The following is a 21,406-nucleotide window of genomic DNA, read 5'->3' on the forward strand; positions in this document are numbered from 1 at the left end:
GAAATGTCTGCAGTAATGTGAACATAGCCTTAGTTTTCTTTTGTAATCTTGAACTGTTGACTTTTTAAGAGGTTCAATATTTTAGATAGATAGATAGATAGATACTGTTTTACCTACATAACCATATATCCGTGCGCTATTCTTCTGTCTGTGAGTCATATAACACATCAGGTAATTTAGAAGCTGCTGTATTATGTGAGGTTCTACAAGACATATTAAAAAGATGTCAGATTTAATTGGCATGAATGTGCCTGTCACTTGTACAGAGGTAGTCATTTCTTTTCCTTCTTTCTTTCAGATATTGAGGAGAGCAGACAAAAATGGTAAGAACATGACAGCATTGAATATATCATTATTTATCTGTACAGAGTGAAGATTATTTATGCGTCTACAATCCATCTGGAGTCATGCTATATACCTATGCTATATACCTATGATAATCAGGAGGAATATACAACACATGGCACAATCTGAGGGGTCTTTGGCTAAATGTATGTATCTCATCTATCCACTAGAGCATGGTCCCTAGCCTGTGGCTCTGAAGCTGTTGCAAAATGCTGGCAATTTTTTTTTAATTGTTTAATTTACATTCAGCGCAAAAATTCTGAATTTTGTAGCAGTTCCAAAACAGAGTTCCCGGGTCCCAGTGTGCCATAGAGTTAAATAAAGATTTAACCCTGTTCAGTTCCCACCCATAATCTAAGCTTGTTTGTAGTAGATTTCTTTTGCATGATTTGGGCCATTTGTCTACAGCACATCCTGATTCACACCCTGAAGCCTGAAGCTGCAGAAAATCCTCACTTCCTGGTCCACTTTGTCTCCACTCCTCTGTCCTCCCCTCCCCTCCCCTCTGAGACCAAAGTCACATGATCTCTATCTCTTCTGTTGCCAGGCTAACACCTGTAACACCTCTTCTGTAACCCCGCCCACCACTGACATCACATCAATCAGTAAGCACCTGACCAAGGGGTGGGGAAACAAGAGTACAGTGACAGCCTCCTGAGCAGCAGTGGCGGATTATAATGTGGGCGGTTTGGGCAGCCGCCCGGGACCCGAGGCTCCGGGAGGGCCCATGCCACGCCGCCCACATTATAATTCCGCCTGGGAGGCCCCCTCGCCGCTGCACTCTTGTGACCGCAAGCATTGTTTCGCTTGCGGTCACAAGAGTCTCCGGCTGATGCGCGGCTGCCGGGGGTGTCCCGTCCTCTCCCCGGCAGCGCGCATCACACAGCTCCCTGTACGCCTAGTGCACTAGGAGCTGTGTGATGCACTCGCTGCCGGGGAGAGGACGGGATACCCCCGGCAGCCGCGCATCAGCCGAAGACTGCAGAAGGAGAGAGGATCGACTGGGGAACGCAGGGTAGGTGAGTTGTATTTTGTTATTTTTGTGTTATTTACTGACTGAGGGGGGGGCATCTATAAAGGAGAGAAAGAGGGGGACCATCTATAAAGGGGAGAAGAGGGGGACCATCTATAGAGGGGGAAAGAGGGACCATCTATAAGGGGGGGAAAGAGGGAGACCATCTATAAGGGGGGGGAAGAGGGGGACCGTCTATAAGGGGGGGAAAGAGGGGGACCATCTATAAGGGGGGGGGAAAGAGGGGGACCATCTATAAGGGGGGGGGAAGAGGGGGACCATCTATAGAGGGGGAAAGAGGGGGACCATCTATAAGGAGGGAAGAGGGGGGACCATCTATAGGGGGGGGGGGGGGACCATCTATAAGGGGGGGGGGAAGAGGGGGACCATCTATAAGGGGGGGGAAAGAGGGGGACCATCTATAAGGGGGGGAAAGAGGGGGACCATCTATAAGGGGGGGGAAAGAGGGGGACCATCTATAAGGGGGGGGGGAAGAGGGGGACCACCTATAAGGGGGGAAAGAGGGGGACCACCAATAAGGGGGGAAAGAGGGGGACCACCTATAAGGGGGGAAAGAGGGGGACCATCTATAAGGGGGGAAAGAGGGGGACCATCTATAAGGGGGGCCAGAGGGGGATCACCTATAATGGGGGAAAGAGGGGGACCACCTATAAGGGGGAAAAGAGGGGGACCATCTATAAGGGGGGAAAGAGGAGGACCATCTATAAGGGGGTCCAGAGGGGGATCACCTATAAGGGGGGAAAGAGGGGGACCATCTATAGAGGGGGAAAGAGGGGGACCATCTATAAGGGGGGGCAGAGGGGGGACCACCTATAAGCAGCACCCTCCTCTCCTGACATCCTCTGTGCTGCTCTGACCTCTCCTATAGATCAGCACCCTCTTCTCCTGACATCCTCTGTGCTGCTTGGACCTCCCCTATAGATCAGCCCCCTCCTCTCCTGACATCCTCTGTGCTGCTGTGACCTCCCCTATAGACCAGCACCCTCCTCTTCTGACATCCTCTGTGCTGCTGTGACCTCTCCTATAAGATCAGCACCCTCCTCTCCTGACATCCTCTGTGCTGCTGTGACCTTCGGGGGGGGCAACATCAGGGGACCAGGTAAGGTGGCAATATGTTTATTGGGGGCAACAGCAGGGGAACAAGAGGCAATATGTTTATTGGGGGCAGTGGAGGTGGGGTGGGCAATGCTTACTGGGGGTAGCAGCAAGGGACCGAACATTATGTTTATTGGGCCAGCAGGGAGGGGAGGCAGGCAGTGTTTATTGGGGACAGCATTGGGGGGGGGGGGGCAGTAGTGGATTATAATGTGAGCGAATTGACTGGGGGGGGGCCAGGTTGGGTGGACAGCCCGGGGCCCAGCGTACTTTAAATCCGCCACTGCTGAGCAGTATAAGGGAAACGAAACACAGTTCTTTCACCCCTCTCTCTCTTTCTAAACTGGATAGATAGACATTTTGTTTACAGTGTAAATCAGAAGCAGATACTACAAGATGAGGCAGACACTTGCCAGTTGGTTCTGCAATGCAGTGCATGAAGGGAAATGTAGTTTTGCGTTCGGTGCCATCTTGGATATAGATTGGCTTTTAGAAAAACTTTTAACTGAGGAACAGCAGCAGCTAGAAAGACGAGAGACAGCTCATAATACTCAGGGGGACTTGGTAAGACCATCTAGATTTGGGAGACATTCCTTGCTTCCCTTTCTGTTCAGACATGTCTCAGCAGTATAATATCACATAATCAACTGTCAGTTTAGGGGTCAAAGAGTGGCCTAGCCATTATTAATGTACAGTTATATATCCCCCCCCCCCCCCCCGTGCCCCTGCCATTTTATAACAACTGAGACCAGATTTCCCTTTTAAAGAGCAACTGATATTGAAATTAATGTTTAATTAATACCATTTATGATGCCTATGTAATTTATGCTGTAACTGCAGATTTACAAGGCCTCCTATTTCTATCCTGATACCTGATAGTTGGTGCTCCTGGTGGTGGGGGTGAATATTTACATTTTTTATTTAGGGATTTTGTTGCTCAAATTCAGTGGTTCTTTTTTTGTATTGGGAAAAAAACTAATGTATGATTGTTGGAGTCCACTGGGACCTTCAAGGATCAGCAGAGCGGAGGAGCATCGGGGCTAACTAGTGTACTACAGTAATGTACATGTGTGTGCCTGCACCGGCTACAGTAACTTTGGTTCTGCCCATTCACTTCAGTATGCGAGGCTGCAGTATGTGTCGCAGCCATATTGTATGTACATGCAATGAAAAGGCCAAGGAGCTACGCACATTCATCCTGGGGGTCTCAGCAGTCAGGCCCCTCAGATCATACATTGACGGTCCATCATAAAGGCAAACCGTCAATTATAAATCCTCAATGTTGTTACACACCATCTGACTTGACCTTTTACACTATATCTCCAGCACTGATCAATGAGTCCACAGGCTTTGCAGTCCAGGCTATAAATGTAATACAACAAAGGCAGCACACAATGGCCTACACAGTGGCAGCCCGCTCCTGGGGTTACTCCTATTTACAAGGATTTTTGCTTTTTTGATAAGTAAATTAAGACCTTCTACTCTCTAAAATACATCCGACGCTCACATTAGTTGGTAGGGCCCATCCCTTCTTTGAGGACCCAAGACTATGTATCATAACAATTTAATTAGCAGTGTATGGGAGATATCATGGCAAGAAGTCTCCACCCTCTAACAGAGGGATAACTTAAATATATATATATATATATATATATATATATATATATATATATATATAGAGAGAGAGAGAGAGAGAGAGAGAGAGAGAGAGAGAGAGCGCCTGCAGAAGGGAAAGCTGGTGGAAAATGCAATATACAAGTTTTATAATGGCCAGAACTAATGCTCCTCACACACGGTTTATCCTAGAAAGTGGGCGTTAATATGAGAAAAGAACTTAATAGAGCTCTGATTGTTAAATAAACCATATATATTGTACATAGACATGATTTGTTTTGTTTGCAGAATAAATTGGCTTTAAGCATCATTCCTGCAGATTAATGATAAGGCCGTCCGGTGTCACTCCGCTGCTTTAATCCAAAAATGTTCAGTTTTACCACTGTCTGTGGAAATGGAATGGTAATCCTCTCACTGTTGTGCAGGTTGGAGTAATCTGCTCATTATAGCGATGATTTTTTTTATTTTATAACTTTTGAATTGTGATTGTTATAGAAACTCTATTGTTAAAAAAACGGATGCGTTTTGATCCATTTTTTTTTTTAATAATGGAAGTCAATGGAAAAACAGATGCTTTAAAAATACATCCATTTTTTCCATCCGTTTTTGTAAAGAGAAAAACAAGGATTGGAAAAATGTAGTGTGAGCCGGGCCTAAGATATGTTGGACTCTGTTTTCATGACATTTTTGCATCCTAATGCAAGGTACTATTTTTTTCCAAGGTTAAAGTGGCTATACAAACTTTAAAAATTGATGGCATGTCCTTAGAATAGTCCATTGAACACTGTACATTAATATTAGATCAGTGGGGATCTAACCCCTGGCTCCCCAGCTGATCAGCTGTCTGAACGGCCTGCGGCACTTATGTAATCAACGAAGCCACTTCAATCTTTACATTGACCCCTGTAATCGCTATAAGGTTTGACACAGCTGTGCGCAGTAATCCCTCAGTCCATTCACTTCAATGGAACAATGCTGCAGTACCTTGCACTGTGAAAAATGCAAGAATTTCCTAATTGTTTTTAATCAGTCATGCATTTTTTCAGGTGTTTTTTTTTCTATAGAGAAACCTGAAAAATCATAATTCCTAGAACATGCTGAGGTTTGAAAACAACACAGCAGACCCCACCCTACCTTTGTAGAGCATTTCACAACTTCCTACCGACCTATAGCAGACATCTGGTTATGGCATGTTCTGCCAACATAAATGTGGTAACCCTGGGGTGCCCTCCCTGGGTCATAACACACGCCCATTAAAGGTATAGTCCTTGTGGTGTGATGGTGCAAGGCAAGGAAGCCACAGAGTCCAGATAGCACTTTACTTGTAGTTCTCTTAAAGGTGCTGTCAGGGCCGGATTAAAGGGAGGGCACAAGAGGCACATGCCCAGAGGCCTCCACCACTAGGGGGCCTCCACCAGCCCAAACCCAGAAGTGGTCTCTGGGAGCCAGTCCCTTGCGCAAAAAGCATGTGGAAACCCTACCTGGACACAGCACTGGCCACACTGCATGCTGTCCAGGGAGGGAGGGAGGTGTAGGGTTAATCCTGTGTAAGCATCTCCCTACTGGCTGGCTCAGACTCCCCGCTGGTGGGTCTTTGAATGGATTCTTCCTGTCAAGCTTCCGGGTGCCTGTCTCCTACTGAGGTCCCCACTCCCCCTTGCCCCTCCCCCTCACTGAGGAGAGGGCTGCTGGGACCTCAGCAAGGAAACCTGATCTCTCCAGCAGGGATGTGACATCATGGAGCATGCTGAAGGATCTGTCACAGTGGCTGACAGGCTGAAGGAACAGAGAAGAGCCAGAAGAGAGAAGACCTGTCATCTGCCCAGATCAGGTGAGTATGAGGTTTTGTTTTGTATTGGTACATCAGAGCAGGGGTATATACTATAGACGAACATATCAGAGCAGGGATATATACTATAGGGGCATATATCAGAGCAGGGGTATATACTATAGGGGCATATATCAGAGCAGGGGGCATATATCAGAGCCGAGGGCATAAACTATGGGGGCATATATCAGAGCAGGGGTATATATATATATATATATATATATATATATATTATATATATGTAGCCTGTGTGCAGTGTATGGTATATAGTCTGTGTGCAGTTTATGATACATAGCCTGTGTGCAGCCTATGATATATTGCCTGTGTGCAGTGTATGGTATATAGTCTGTGTGCAGTGTATGATACGTAGCCTGTGTGCAGCCTATGATATATTGCCTGTGTGCAGCCTATAATATATAGCCTGTGTGCAGTGTTTGATATATAGCCTGTGTGCAGCATATGACATATAGCCTGTGTGCAGCATATGGTATATAGCCTGTGTGCAGTGTATGGTATATAGCCTGTGTGCAGTGTATGGTATATAGCCTGTGTGCAGCATATGATATATAGCCTGTGTGCAGCGTATGGTATATAGCCTGTGTGCAGTGTATGGTATATAGCCTGTGTGCAGTGTATGATATATAGCCTGTGTGCAGCATATGGTGTATATATAGCCTGTGTGCAGCATATTGTGTATATATATAGCCCGTGTGCAGCTATATATGCCATGATCCTTAGGGTACGTTCACATGTACCATATCCGCTATAGATTGTACACAGCCTTTAAGTACTTTCTGCTCTTTACTGCTTCAGGTAGTTTATATGGTTGGGAACTGAAGATGGGACTTAGACTTGCAAGTCCAGGTTCTGCCTGCGATTCACAACTGCATATGCTAGCTGTGGGGGCTAACACAGTGGGCAAGAGAGCACAGAAAGTGCTGTGTTCTTGCATTGAATTAAGTGGGAACACACCGCGATGCTCACCCCTCCCCCATCCTGTCTCTTGGGCTTGGCATCTTCCTCTTGACTGCAGCCTCTAGGGACCATCATCTGCAGAACAGAGGAGGATGCTGAGCCATACAGCCAGGAGCGAGGAGGGGTAGGTGCTAAGAAAATGGGGGGGCCCAGGGCCTCCACCACCCTTAATCCGGCCCTGGGTGCAGTACACAAAATACAAAGTCCTTGTGCACAAAGTGCTAAAATAGTAGCTTGAGAGTTGGCTTGACGGGATCCCTATAAACTCAGGGCTCCATGTTGATAGCAGATATACTGGAAATAGAATTTTAGTGTTTCGGCAAAGTCTCTATAGGAGGTGACTTAATTGAGTTTACAGTTAGGAGACTAGGGAGGCTACCGTGAGTGGGGGTCCCAGTATTATGCTCATCTGGAGGGGCTGGCATAAATTCTGAAGAACAAGCTGTATTCACAACTATGAAGATCCATCTGTTGCTGGTTGAGGGCACTGAGTGACATATCCAGTAATACAGGACACAGGTGTGATGTTGGTCCCTGCTTTTTGTATGGCTAGCTGTGTTCCTCAAATGGTAACCTGCCAGGTTGTTGTGGGTCCCTGAGGCTTTTGTCACGGCAGTCCTGAGTGGCAACTGACCCACTTGGACTGTCTGTACCGCCATCCACAGAAGGGGGAAAAATAACCCAATGTGTGCGGCTGTGTGTGTACAGGTGCTGGTGCAGACAGAGGATGACCCGTTAGTATAAAGAGGAATATATATATATAATTTTTTATTATTATTATTATTATTTATTTTATTTTTTTTTGTACTGCACTTGTTTTATTTTGTGTGTCTCAGATTGGAAATTATTACTGATGGTTTTAGCATCCTGTCACTTCATAACAGATCGCTGTATACACACTGTACAATATAATCATGAAGATATAGGAACTGGCTTATAGCTTATGCCAAATCTGCCCTTACAGTCCTTCAATGTTTTAGATACCTTTGATGTAGCTGAGTTGCATATTAGTACAACAGCAAACACAGAATGACTGTATACCAAGCACAAGTACAGAAATAGCTCAGCACAGATCATCATTTATCATTTTCTTCTGTGCAAATTACTGATAATAAACTAATATTTCACAATGTGTAATGCCAAATGACAAAATCGGCTCTTCAGCATGAGGTTACATCTGCCATTCTTCTGCGCTTTTAGAAGCCAAAAGAAGGATTCCAATTTTCCTATAATTCCCTCTATTTTGCAATCCACTCCTGATATTGGCTCCAAAAACGGCATCAAAATGATAAGTTGTATATAACTCTGCTGCACTGAATCTTACTTTATGATCTCCATATAAAGAAGTTAATTAAAATATAAATATAATTGGCTGCGATTACATGAGAAGTTATGAGATGAGAAGTTAGAGATGACCGGGTTCGGGTTCGAGTCGATCCGAACCCGAATGTTCGGTATTTGATTAGCTGGGGCTGCTGAACTTGGATAAAGCTCTAAGGTTGTCTGGAAAACATGGATACAGCCAATGACTATATCCATGATTTCCACATAGCCTTAGGGCTTTATCCAAGTTCAGCAGCCACTGCTAATCAAATGCTGAAAGTTCGGGTTCGGATCGACTTGGGCATGCTCCAGGTTCGCTCATCTCTAATAAAGATCAACCTCAGGGACTGGTTCTGGACTGTATATGCAGTAAAGAAAATAATATAGAAAGGAAATATTATTTTGCATAACCCTTCAAAATAATGGAAAATACATATAAGGGGTACTATTACATGGCCCGATAATAACTGTAAATGAGCGCTGATCTGCTAGATCGGCACTCGTTTACTGGGCCTATTATAGTGCGTTTACACAGAGAGATTTATCTGACAGATTTTGGAAGCCAAAGCCAGGAACAGACTATAAACAGGGAGCAGGTCATAGAGGAAAGATTGAGATTTCTCCTCTTTTTTTAATCCAGTGCTGGCTTTGGCTTCCAAAATCTGACAGATAAATCTCTCTGTGTAAACGCACCATTACACGGCCCGATAATCGTTTAACAAGGGCTGCATGGACATCATCACCGATGTTCTTGCTGCCCTTGCTTTAAACTGCATACATTACCTATACATGGTCCAGGGCTCCTCTTGCACTCTGCTTCTCCCCGGGTCCCACGCGCTGCAGTTTCAGAGCGGCCTGTCTTAGCTGACAGGCCGCTCAGCCAATCACTGGCCGCGGCGGTTCCGGACAGTGATTGGCTGAGCAGCCTGTCAGCTAAAACCCGGGGAGAAGCAGAGCGCAGGAGAAGCCCTGAACCATGGATAGGTAATGTATGCTCTTTTCAAATCGCCAGCCTCGCAGCGCTATTACACGTAGCAGTGCGCGGTTGGTGTCCAAACCTATATCAACGATCAGCCAGTGATCAATGTCATCGGCTGATCATTGTGTTTATTACACGGAACGATAATCGCCCGGATAGGGCCAATTCAGCCAATTATCGTTGCGTGTAATAGTACCCTAAGTCTCCCACAACCTCCTTACAGCCTTGGATGTCCTCATAATGTCTCATGCTTCCATCTATGGCTTTGTAAAAAAAAAAAGTTTTTAAAGTATATCTATCTCTTGAAGTTGTTGTCATGTGTATACATAAGGAGCAATATATATATATATATATATATATATATATATATATATATATATATATATATATATATATATGAATTCTTGAGTTCTCTAGTTTTCAGTTCTCCCTGAACTAGTGGGCGCAGACTAGTCTCTATGATGTCTCCCATTCACTGCACACATTGTACATGAGAAAGGGAATCCAGCCCCCTGTTTCTCTGTGGCACACACTCGGGTGCAGTAGTATGGAGGACATTATAGAGCAGTACTGAGCAGAGTGATTAAATATGGGATGAGATCTCACACTTATAGGATCAGTTTACACTGAGGAATCAGTGCCAAAACTCGAAGCAGAATCCCCATTGTGCACTCCGCTCAGAATTCCACCTGCCTCAGCGGCTTAATTTTAGGTATAGGGCACCTCCGTAGCTTCCCACACCTCTCTGCTCAAAGAATTGACGTGTTATTTTTTTGAGCCAAGAGCCGTGGAGAGCAGAGGCACCCTATACCTTACATTGAGGCGCTGAGGCAGGTGCAATTCTGAGCAGAATCCACAAGGGGGATTCTGCTCTGAATTTTGGCACCGATTCCTCAGTGTAAACTGATCCTATAAGTGTTAGCTCTCACCCCACATTTGATCACTCTGCTCAGTACTGCTCTATAATGTCCTCCATACTGCTGCATCTGAGTGTTGTACGATTTTGCTCCATTTTGCTAACGTTATATCATTTTCTTCTCTTGCAGATGATGGGAAACTTTCTTTTGAAGAGTTCAAAGCCTATTTTGCTGATGGAATCCTAAGTGCGGAGGAACTGAGTGAACTTTTTCATAAGATTGACACCCACAAAACAGAGTAAGAAACTTTATTTTCTATAATATATTACTAAAACAACCGAGAACATGTTATCTGGTTGTTTCTCTATGATAGTAGGCAAATGATAAATGAATCAGCTGCCCAACATAGGTTCTGTTCATTGTAAAAATAGAATAAGTTATTAGTGGTAGACAGAGATGAAGGAGGTGCAGCACTGGGGAGAGCTTCGTGTGAGTCAGAAAAGATAAAGGGGGGGTATTGCTCTGAAACATAACTTTAGTTATGTTACTGTCTATATTGAGACTAACAATTCCTTCCATACTTGTTATTATTTATTTAGTCTCCTTCCCCCAGTTCTGAGCTGCTGCTTCTTCCTGAAGACACAATAAATCTGTGTGTGAGCCTTTCTCTCCGTCTCCCCCTCCCTTCTGAGACGGCTGACATAAGCAAGTCGCTATCTGCAACTCTGTAACAACTTTGTAATGCCAGGAGGGATAATCACAGTGAATTCATCAGCAACTTGACCTCACATTAACCCTCCCAGCATTACAAAGAATGTAAAAAGTTGCAGATAAAGCTTGCCAGGGACTTGTTTACATCAGCCATCTTGGAAAGAAGGGGGAGAGAAAATCTGACACACAGTTTTTGTGTCTTTGGCAGAAAGCAGCAGGTGAAGGAAACTGAATAGATAATAACAGGTATGGAATGAATTGTTGGTCTCACCATGGGCAGCAACATAAGAGGTTATATTTGAGCAGACTCCCCCTTTAAATTGTTTCTATAGTGAATGGGCAACCAGCAATGTGATTGGCACAGGGGATGGAAGAGCCTGACATGACCCCATGACGGCAGACATGTTACCTAGCAGTTATGGTAGTGCTGTACATTGAAGTGGAAATACAGGTCATGTAGGACTTCATAGACAACATGAATAATAAGCCTGCAGGCCGGCTGCGTTTTGGCCGCTGTGTTTGCTGGTGGATGAAATCCTTGTACTATGTATAATGTGCCAGTCCTGATGCATGCTGGGTACTTTCCTGTTAGAAGAAATGCACAGGAATAATCAGATGTTATTGTGGTAATTTACATTAGATTAAAATTCCTGCTTCTATTAAATGGCATAATGCACAAAGAAGTCCAGGATGTGTCTTTATACAGTCAATGGCTGGGGTGTAAGTACAGTCCCCTGGGATTTGTGTCCAATGCAAATGTAGTATTTACCAGGTATATTGTTATTTTTTTCCTTCATATTGTAGTAAGCGATACCTACTGTAATACACGGAAAACTTTTACTGCTACATTGAAGTCACATCAATGCAATTTATTTCTAGTGTCTGAAACTTACCATTAACTTGCATTGGGAGCATGCACTGGTAGATTGTAGAGCAGAGCAGTGGAGGGAGCATGTACTGGTGGACTGTAGAGCAGAGCAGTGGTTGGAGCATGTACTGGTTGACTGTAGAGCAGAGCAGTGGTTGGAGCATGTACTGGTGGACTGTAGAGCAGAGCAGTGGTGGGAGCATGTACTGGTGGACTGTAGAGCAGAGCAGTGGTTGGAGCATGTACTGGTTGACTGTAGAGCAGAGCAGTGGTTGGAGCATGTACTGGTGGACTGTAGAGCAGAGCAGTGGTGGGAGCATGTACTGGTGGACTGTAGAGCAGAGCAGTGGTGGGAGCGTGTACTGGTGGACTGTAGAGCAGAGCAGTGGTGGGAGCATGTACTGGTGGACTGTAGAGCAGAGCAGTGGTGGGAGCATGTACTGGTGGACTGTAGAGCAGAGCAGTGGTGGGAGCATGTACTGGTGGACTGTAGAGCAAAGCAGTGGTGGGAGCGTGTACTGGTGGACTGTAGAGCAGAGCAGTGGTGGGAGCATGTACTGGTGGACTGTAGAGCAGAGCAGTGGTGGGAGCATGTACTGGTGGACTGTAGAGCAGAGCAGTGGTGGGGGCGTGTACTGGTGGACTGTAGAGCAGAGTAGTGGTGGGAGCATGGACAGGTGGACTGTAGAGCAGGGCAGTGGTGGGAGCGTGTACTGGTGGACTGTAGAGCAGAGCAGTGGTTGGAGCATGGACAGGTGGACTGTAGAGCAGAGCAGTGGTTGGAGCGTGGACTGTGGAGCAGAGCAGTGGTGGAAGCGTGTACTGGTGGACTGTAGAGCAGAGCAGTGGTGGGAGCATGTACTGGTGGACTGTAGAGCAGAGCAGTGGTGAGGGCGTGTACTGGTGGACTGTAGAGCAGAGCAGTGGTGGGAGCATGTACTGGTGGACTGTAGAGCAGAGCAGTGGTGGGGGCGTGTACTGGTGGACTGTAGAGCAGAGCAGTGGTGGGAGCATGTACTGGTGGACTGTAGAGCAGAGCAGTGGTTGGAGCATGGACAGGTGGACTGTAGAGCAGGGCAGTGGTGGGAGCATGTACTGGTGAACTGTAGAGCAGAGCAGTGGTTGGAGCGTGTACTGGTGGACTGTAGAGCAGAGCAGTGGTTGGAGCATGGACAGGTGGACTGTAGAGCAGAGCAGTGGTGGGGGCGTGTACTGGTGGACTGTAGAGCAGAGCAGTGATGGAAGCATGGACAGCTGGACTGTAGAGCAGGGCAGTGGTGGGAGCGTGTACTGGTGGACTGTAGAGCAGAGCAGTGGTGGGAGCGTGTACTGGTGGACTGTAGAGCAGAGCAGTGGTTGGAGCGTGTACTGGTGGACTGTAGAGCAGAGCAGTGGTTGGAGCATGGACAGGTGGACTGTAGAGCAGGGCAGTGGTGGGAGCATGTACTGGTGGACTGTAGAGCAGAGCAGTGGTGGGAGCATGGACAGGTGGACTGTATTTATTTTCTATGCAGCATGTACCATATATGTCAGCATGGTGATCACTGTGTGATACGGTGCACATTCTGAGCCATGCAGGGCAATATTAATCACTAGAGATGAGCGCAACTCCAACATGAGTTCAATTGTTCGGCATTTGAATACCCATAGCTTAAGAAGTTGGATGCAGCCCTATGGAGTCCCGGAAAACAGAGATACAGCCACAGAGAGTATATTGCAAAACTGCTTGCTTCACAACCCCTGTTGATTTCTTTAAAAAAAATAAATTGTGACAGGTGTACTTTAACATATATAAAGGTTTCAATCAAAGAAACATATAAAATAGAATCATGTCCCCCGAAGCACACAGCGAACACAAATATCGGGATCTTTCAGCATGTCGAAAAATCATCATTGGTCTTTTGCTGATAATTGGCCAATACGTTAGTGTAATAAAAAAATCTTTCAGTCGCTGGGGAACAAACAACCATTTTCTCTTACTGCAAATGATTAGCGACCATATAACGACTGCAAAAATGATCGTTCATAGCGTCAAATGTAATAATGCCAGAATTGTTCGCTACTATATCCCCAGTTATCACTAGCAGGTTTTTGCATGATAATTTCTCTGTGTAATAGAACCTTTAGCAAAAGATATCTGTGCAAATGGCGCTATTTCAGTACAAACATAGAATATTGTCGGCAGAAAAAGACCACTTGGTCCATCTAATCTGCCCTTTTAGTATTTCCCTTCTTATTATCTTAGGATAGATATATGTATATGTATATACCAGGCAGGTTTACATTCTGTTATTGTATATTTACCTACCACATCTGCTGGACATTTGTTCCAAGTATCTACTACTTTTTCAGTAAGGTAATATTTTCTCACAGCCCAGCATACCATTAAATATATATATATATATATATATATATATATATATATATATATATATATACACACACACATATATATACAGCCCAGCATACCATTATATATATACAGCCCAGCATACCATTATATATATACAGCCCAGCATACCATTAGCTTTCCCTATCGCCTGGTTGCACGAGTGACTCATTTTAAACCAGAAATCACTACCCTTAAATCCTTCTCTTCTGAAGTCTTTGCCAACGCAGATCTGCAATAATAATAATAATAATAATAATAATAATAAATTTGGTTCTCAATATAACAATGTATAATATGTATAGTTTACAATGTATATAATATTAATAATAGTAATAATGATCACACTCTGATAGATAGATAGATAGATAGATAGATAGATAGATAGATAGATAGATAGATAGATAGACTGGTCTGTAATATGTCACTTACAATTCCCGGCTCAGCTTAGTTCCAGGCCGGTGGCGCTCCTGATTCCCCTCAGCAGATTAGTACATGATATATCTTGCTTCACAAATCTGACTCCTTTCATTTTTCAGGTTTGTGGGTCACTGGTCATGTATTATTCATGTCACGCTGCAGCTGGAGCTGGATGTGGACACCTGTTCTACCAGACATTACATGAAATCCACCTCTCCTCTTATAATTGATGTCAGCACATCTGTACTATTATAGGGAAATAAGCCAGCGAGATCAGCACGGTAACATAGGCTCCAGAAGATCAGGCTTGTGCAATATAGTGTAATACTGATTGAATGCACAGTAACACTCACATAAAGGGGCCTCCTGCTGTTCAGAGTTCAGCATGACCGAGCATTCATGTGTTCTCTATGTGGAGTGTGTGTATGTGTGTGGGGGGGGGTTAATTGTAGCCACACCACTCTTAGGGTCATATTACACGTCCGATATTAACAATAAGTGAGCACCGATCCACTGACTGGCAGAGACGGGACCAGAAGTGAGAGCTGCAGCCATGGAGACCAAGACGGCCACGCTACCTATTACATGTAGTGATGTGCGGACGGCGGCCAATGATTTTGATTGGCTTTTCGGCTGATCGTTGTCTTTATTACATTAAGCTATATTGGCCTTATTCAGCCGATTATAGGGCTTACTGTGACTTATGCCATTATCTGCATTCAAAAAGACTTTCCTCAGGTCCCCCCCCCCTCCCTCCTCTCTCTCATTCACTGCTCATTATCAGGAAATCTTGACTCTTTTACATCAGTCGGACCCTGTCTGTTCTAGGGAGAGGGGAGGGGGGAGGAGGGAGATTAGTCGGCAGCAGAGAGCAAAGGACAAAGGATTACACAGTGGGAGCTGTATGAAAGCTGGTATTCAGAGGTCAGAGAGATCAGTGCTGACATCAGAGGAGATAGCTTGGTGATGTAGCTGTAAATTAACTCTTTGTTGTCCTGTTTTGGTGTCTCATCTCCCTCCACCCCTCCCCTCTTTATAAGAGAACCATGAAGGCAGGGGGGAGCTTCAAACTGCTTTTTCATGATAAAAAATGCATTTTTGGGTTAATAAACCCAATGACAAAATTTCTTAAAATCACCTGTACTATTGATTTCTGAAAAAAAAAAAAAAAATTAAATGACAGTGACACTTTAAGATAAAAGTTACACCAAATTAAGGAGGGAGACAACAATGAGGACCTTGGTTTCCATGATCACTTCAGAAAATGCTTATAAAATGTAACAGTCATTTCCCTATGATATCTTGTATGTTTACAGATCAGCTGATCATGTATAATGCTTCAAAGTTGCAGTCTCAGATCTGTTGGCTTCAAAGCTTAAAGGGTTATCCCGAAATCAAAAGTTCTCCCTGTTTGCAGGATGGTTGATAAGTGGGTCACCAGTGGGACCCCTATCGATCCTGAGATTAGAGATTAAATGTCCTCCAAATAAATGGAGCAGCAGCAAGTGTGCCCAGTGATTCATTCATTCTCTGGGGGGCTTCTGACCATTGCCAAAGCCCTATAGAAAATGAAGCCCCCAGAGAATGAATTGAGCGCTGTTCACACTACCCTCCATTCATTGGGGTGACCATTGCCCTACTTAGTGGGGATCAGTGGGAGCTCCCCATAGTTGGACCCCGCCGATCAGTTGATTATGGCCTTTCCAGTGGATGTGGGGTAACATTTGATCTTGAAATAGCCCCTTTAAAATTTCCCAATGTCCTTTGTTGGTACAGTGACTATTTTAAGCTTGTTCTGTTTGATTTGCATTCTAGAAAGAGTCGGTAATGGAATTAAGGAAGATGCGACTGTCTAATTACATTATAAGAAGGCGGCAAAGATGTTCTGAGGGTTTATGTCAACAAGCTGTGGGAAATATCCCATACTATAAGACAGAACTATGAAAACAGCTCTGAGGTATAATCTAGATTTAGGAGCAGGCCAGCATAAATAATATAGTGTATTTATAAATGGCCTCAATGGTTTATGTTCTGTCTATCTATCCATCCATCTCATGGATGGATGGGTGGATGGGTAGATGGGTAGATGGGTAGATGGATGGGTAGATGGATGGGTAGATGGATGGGTAGATAGGATCTATCTATCTATCTGATATATATTGATCTTTCTTTCTTTCTCATATATATCATATATCTATTTATCGTCTATCGATCTATCTATCTCATATCTATCTACTATAGAATTACATTCACAGATGGATGGACAGGCACTTTAGGTGTAATACTTTGTTCTTAGTTTGTAGTCTATTCAGTGTGAGGAATATACAATAGGGTCTCCGTTATTGTTTTGTTGAACTGGATTCTATGCAGCAATGTATATCTATATATTCCAGGTCCTCTCAGGTTGTCGACATAATGTATAAACACATGCAGGCATCTAATTTCATTATAACAGAAAATAATATAAAATGAGTCTTTAATACATGAGAGCAGATACCAGGCGGCTTTGTATCTTGGAGCACAGGTGATTGTCTCTGTAGTCCCTGATGTCTGCACTCTGCATAGTGTGATGCTGAATGGAGCAGCAGAGTCCGGCCCGACTGGAGGAGACTGTTATAGTTCTCTGAAAGCGTAAGAACACTAGAGATGGGCACATGCTGCTTTAATGCCAAGAAAGATGGAAGACTATATAGAGCAAGAGCCAAGAAACACAATGGTGCTGTCTTTTTGTGAAAAGTTTGAGCAGGATGTAAGAAAAGGGGAAAGAACAAAACACTTTATTCAGGTGTCTCTTCATAGTCTTCAGTATTGTATAATAGAGACTCTTTTCTTACTGATATCAAATACTTTGACTTTATTGTGCCTAAACTCCTGTGGCGGCTATGTGGCCTGTGAAGGAGGCGCACGCTGGCTCTATCTATCTATCTATCTATCTATCTATCTATCTATCTATCTATCTATCTCCTATCTATCTATCTATCATCTATCTATCTATCTATCTATCTATCTATCTATCTATCTATCTATCATATAAATAATAGAGCAGCACTACACAAAATTGTAGTAGATTGGTGCCAGCAGATTGCCCTGACCATGGGCAGATTAATCTGTGCCAAATAGTCCGCAGCACTCCAGAAAGCTTGTGTAAAAACTGTGGTTTATTCCATCAGGAAAAACAATCCAAACGTGTTAAAGTAATGCGGTATGTGCAGACGCGACGTTTCGATGACCTCTCGCCATCTTTTTTTTTCAAGCTTATTAAATGACAGATACACATGACATTGAAATGCGGGGTAAGAGCCTGTACATAAATATGACTCATCTGAATATTAATATTTAATGCTAAAAGAAACGACTGGCAGAATCAGACAGATCAGAGCGAGGAGGAAGAAGAGACATTTGCGACTAGGAGCTAGATAACATACTTTACTATCACTATATAAACATTTATTACAAGGAGTTAGATAATATACTTTACTATCACTATATAAACATTTATTACAAGGAGTTAGATAATATACTTTAGTATCACTATATAGACATTTATTACAAGGAGTTAGATAACATACTTAAAAAAAAATAAAAATTATATATATATATATATATATATATATATATATATATATATATATACAGTGATCACCCAACTTACAATGGCCTCAAGATACAATATTTTCACCATACAATGGTCCTTTCTGAACCATCGTAACTTGAGACCAGACACAACATACAATGCTACAGACAGTCCAGGTCTGCGGAACATGTAAATAACTAGATGATCAACCAATGAAAGTGGCCATTTTACTGGTAAACCCACAGTATTAGTGAAGTGCATGCACTGGTTTGCTGTCTAGTAGTAATTCTCTACAACAGGGGTGTCAAACTCAAATACACAGTGGGCCAAAATTAGAAAATTAGACAAAGTTGCGGGACAACCTTAATAATTATTGAAGCGCGAATGCGGCGGTCCTGGCACTGTTTGTAGTGTGCGTCTCCCAGCACTGTGCACTATGACATACGACATGATAAATTGCTATGATATGATTAAACCTTATCACATGTAATAGCCCCCCCCCCCCAATATTACCCCATGTAGTAGCCAACCAAAATTGCCCGACATAGTAGCCAGCCCTCCCAGTAGTGCCCAAATAGGAGCCAGCCTATATAGCAGGCAGCCTTCCAAAATAGTCTCCTATAGTAGCCAGCCCTCCAAAATAGTCTCCTATAGTAGCCAGCCCTCCAAAATAGTCTCCTATAGTAGCCAGCCCTCCAAAATAGTCTTCTATAGTAGCCAGCCCTCCAAAATAGTCCCCTATAGTAGCCAGCCCTCCCCAATAGCCTCCTATAGTAGCCAGCCCTCCCCAATAATCTCCTACAGTAGCCAGCCCTCCCTAATAGTCTCATATAGTAGCCAGCCCTCCCTAATAGTCTCCTACAGTAGCCAGCCCTCCCTAATAGTCTCATATAGTAGCCAGCCCTCCCCAGTAATCTCATATAGTAGCCAGCCCTCCCCAGTAGTCTCAAATAGTAGCCAGCCCTCCCATAGTCTCATATAGTAGCCAGCCCTCCCCTATAGTCTCGTTTATAGTAGCCAGCCCTCCCCCATAGTCTTTTATATAGTAGCCATGGCGGGCCAGATATAATTCAAACTCTTAATTGCCCGCTGGCCAAAAATAATGGCACAGCAGGTCAGATTTGACCCGTGGGCCAGAGTTTGACATGACTGTTCTACAATATAGTGTGATACTACATGTCCTCTGTTGCTCTTTACCTGGGCCAGATCAGTTGCACCTTTGGGCACCAGGTGAGGGCAGCTTCATTTTATGTGATCTGTACAGGACCCTGAAAACGCTCCCATCCTCTACATAGAAAGAAATTTACGGTCTCTAGTCGCTCTCTCTGACTGTTTTATGTAAGGACTTGCTTTAGCCATTTTAGTTAGCTGCTTATTTTTCTTTAAATTTTTTTTATCATGTTGGGAGGGCATTTTGGGGGATTTAGAACCAGTTACTAGTTTTCCATAGAATTTTGGTATCAACATACAATGGTCATCCTGTAACCAATTAATGTCGTATATTAAGGGACCACTATGTATATGTGTATGTATATATGTGTGTGTACATATATATATATATATATATATATATATATATATATATATATATATATATATAATTTTTGAGGTCAGCTGTAAGAGGCCACCTCTGCCCCTTTGCTGTATTGGGAACTGCAGGTCTGCTCAAAGCTTGGCCCCAGCACAGATTTATATAACTAGTACTGCTGCATGCAGTGTTAGCGATACTGAGTCTCCCCTGATTCCTATATATGCATTTTAGCATCAGAATAGACATTATACTTGGGGAATCTGTCTGTGTCAACTGTGTTGCTGCCGTGCCCCAGTGTAGCAGAGCCAGTAAGGATAACTGTTACTCACTACTTTCCCTGCAGTTTCCTACACAGCCATTGGTGGCAGCACAGAGGCCGTTTCAACCCTTACAGCTGCTACTCATTGTAAAAGCGTATTTTAAAAAATATATACATTCAAAAGAAACAACAGTTCTGTAGAATCTTTTTTTTTCATCTTTGTACTGTGCTGCTGCTGTGTTGTCCTTCCTGGAAATATAGGAATGAAATAGTTTTCATTAAGGTGTGTACCTACTGTACATGGTCTGACACCATCAGCACTGATTACATATTACAGTGTGCCGGAGCCTCCAGTAAGAATTGGCAATGCCTCCTGCAAGCCCAGAAACTGTAAGAGTACAGCAAGGGAAGAGAAGTTATATGATTCCCCCAGCCGTCTATAGGGAGGAGTACAGTACTAGTATTACAGAGGAAATAATGGACAAAGGTGCTACTTATTTGCAGAAACAGCACTCGCTATACTGCCCTAAACAGCACTCCCTATACTGCACTAAACAGCACTCCCTATACAGTAAAACAGGTCATAAACCCATAAGCCTGAACAAAAAGGATTCTTTACAGTAAGAGCAGTGATACTATGAAACTCTCTGCCAGTTGTTTTTATGAATTCCTTGAAAAAAGTTCAGAAGGGGTCTGGATGACTTTCTTGAGTATAATAACACTAGTTCAGGTTAATAGAACGATACTTAGGACATTTACTAGAGATGTATTCTGATTGTTGAAAGACTGAAAGTCAAGAAGGATTTTTTTTTCCAAGGAATCTTTTCCATGGCTTATAACTCATGGTGGTTTTCACTATACCAATACTGCAAGAGAACTAAGTAAGGCTACTAGTTTACTGTGTGATTAAATAGATCTATCTATCTATCTATCTACATAGATTGTAAAAAAAAGAAAAAGATGAAACAACTGTCTCCTTTCCCCTATACTGCTCAGGAGGCTGTCACTGTTCTGTTGTTTCCCTGCCCCTTGGCCAGGTGTTCACTGATTGGAGTGATGTCAGCTGTGGACAGGGTTACAGATGAGGTGTTACATTTTGCCTGGCAGCAGACAGAGATTATGTGATTTTGGTCTCAGACAGGAGGGGAAGGACAAAGGAGTGAAGACAAAGTGGACCAGGAAGTGAGGATTTTCTGCAGCTTCAGGCTGGGTTCACACTACATATATTTCAGTCAGTATTGTGGTCCTCATATTGCAACCAAAACCAGGAGTGGATTGAAAACACAGAAAGGCTCTGTTCACACAATGTTGAAATTGAGTGGATGGCCGTCATTTAATGGCAAATATTTGCTGGTATTTTAGAACAACGGCTGTTATATTAAAATAATGGCAGTTATTTACTGTTACATGGCTGCCATCCACTCAATTTCAACATTGTGTGAACAGATCCTTTCTGTGTTTTTAATCCACTCCTGGTTTTGGTTGCAATATGAGGATCACAATACTGACTGAAATATACGTAGTGTGAACCCAGCCTCAGGGTGTAAGTCAGAATGTGCTGCAGACAAACGAACCAATTCATGTAATAGAAACCTATTACAAACA

The 21,406-nt window shown here is 43.5% G+C and overlaps 1 protein-coding gene across 1 annotated transcript in view; it reads left to right on the top strand.

The window, feature by feature from the left end:
- The window catches only part of NECAB1 (N-terminal EF-hand calcium binding protein 1), a 117,324-nt gene that overhangs the window by 7,596 nt on the left and 88,322 nt on the right, over positions 1 to 21,406 (top strand). The window contains exons 2-3 of the mRNA XM_069959890.1: positions 299 to 323; positions 10,239 to 10,347. Coding sequence (XP_069815991.1) covers positions 299 to 323; positions 10,239 to 10,347 — 134 coding nt within the window. The remainder of the gene's footprint in view (positions 1 to 298; positions 324 to 10,238; positions 10,348 to 21,406) is intronic.

Source organism: Dendropsophus ebraccatus, chromosome 2, assembly GCF_027789765.1.
Source record: "Dendropsophus ebraccatus isolate aDenEbr1 chromosome 2, aDenEbr1.pat, whole genome shotgun sequence".
Lineage (NCBI taxonomy): Eukaryota > Metazoa > Chordata > Amphibia > Anura > Hylidae > Dendropsophus > Dendropsophus ebraccatus.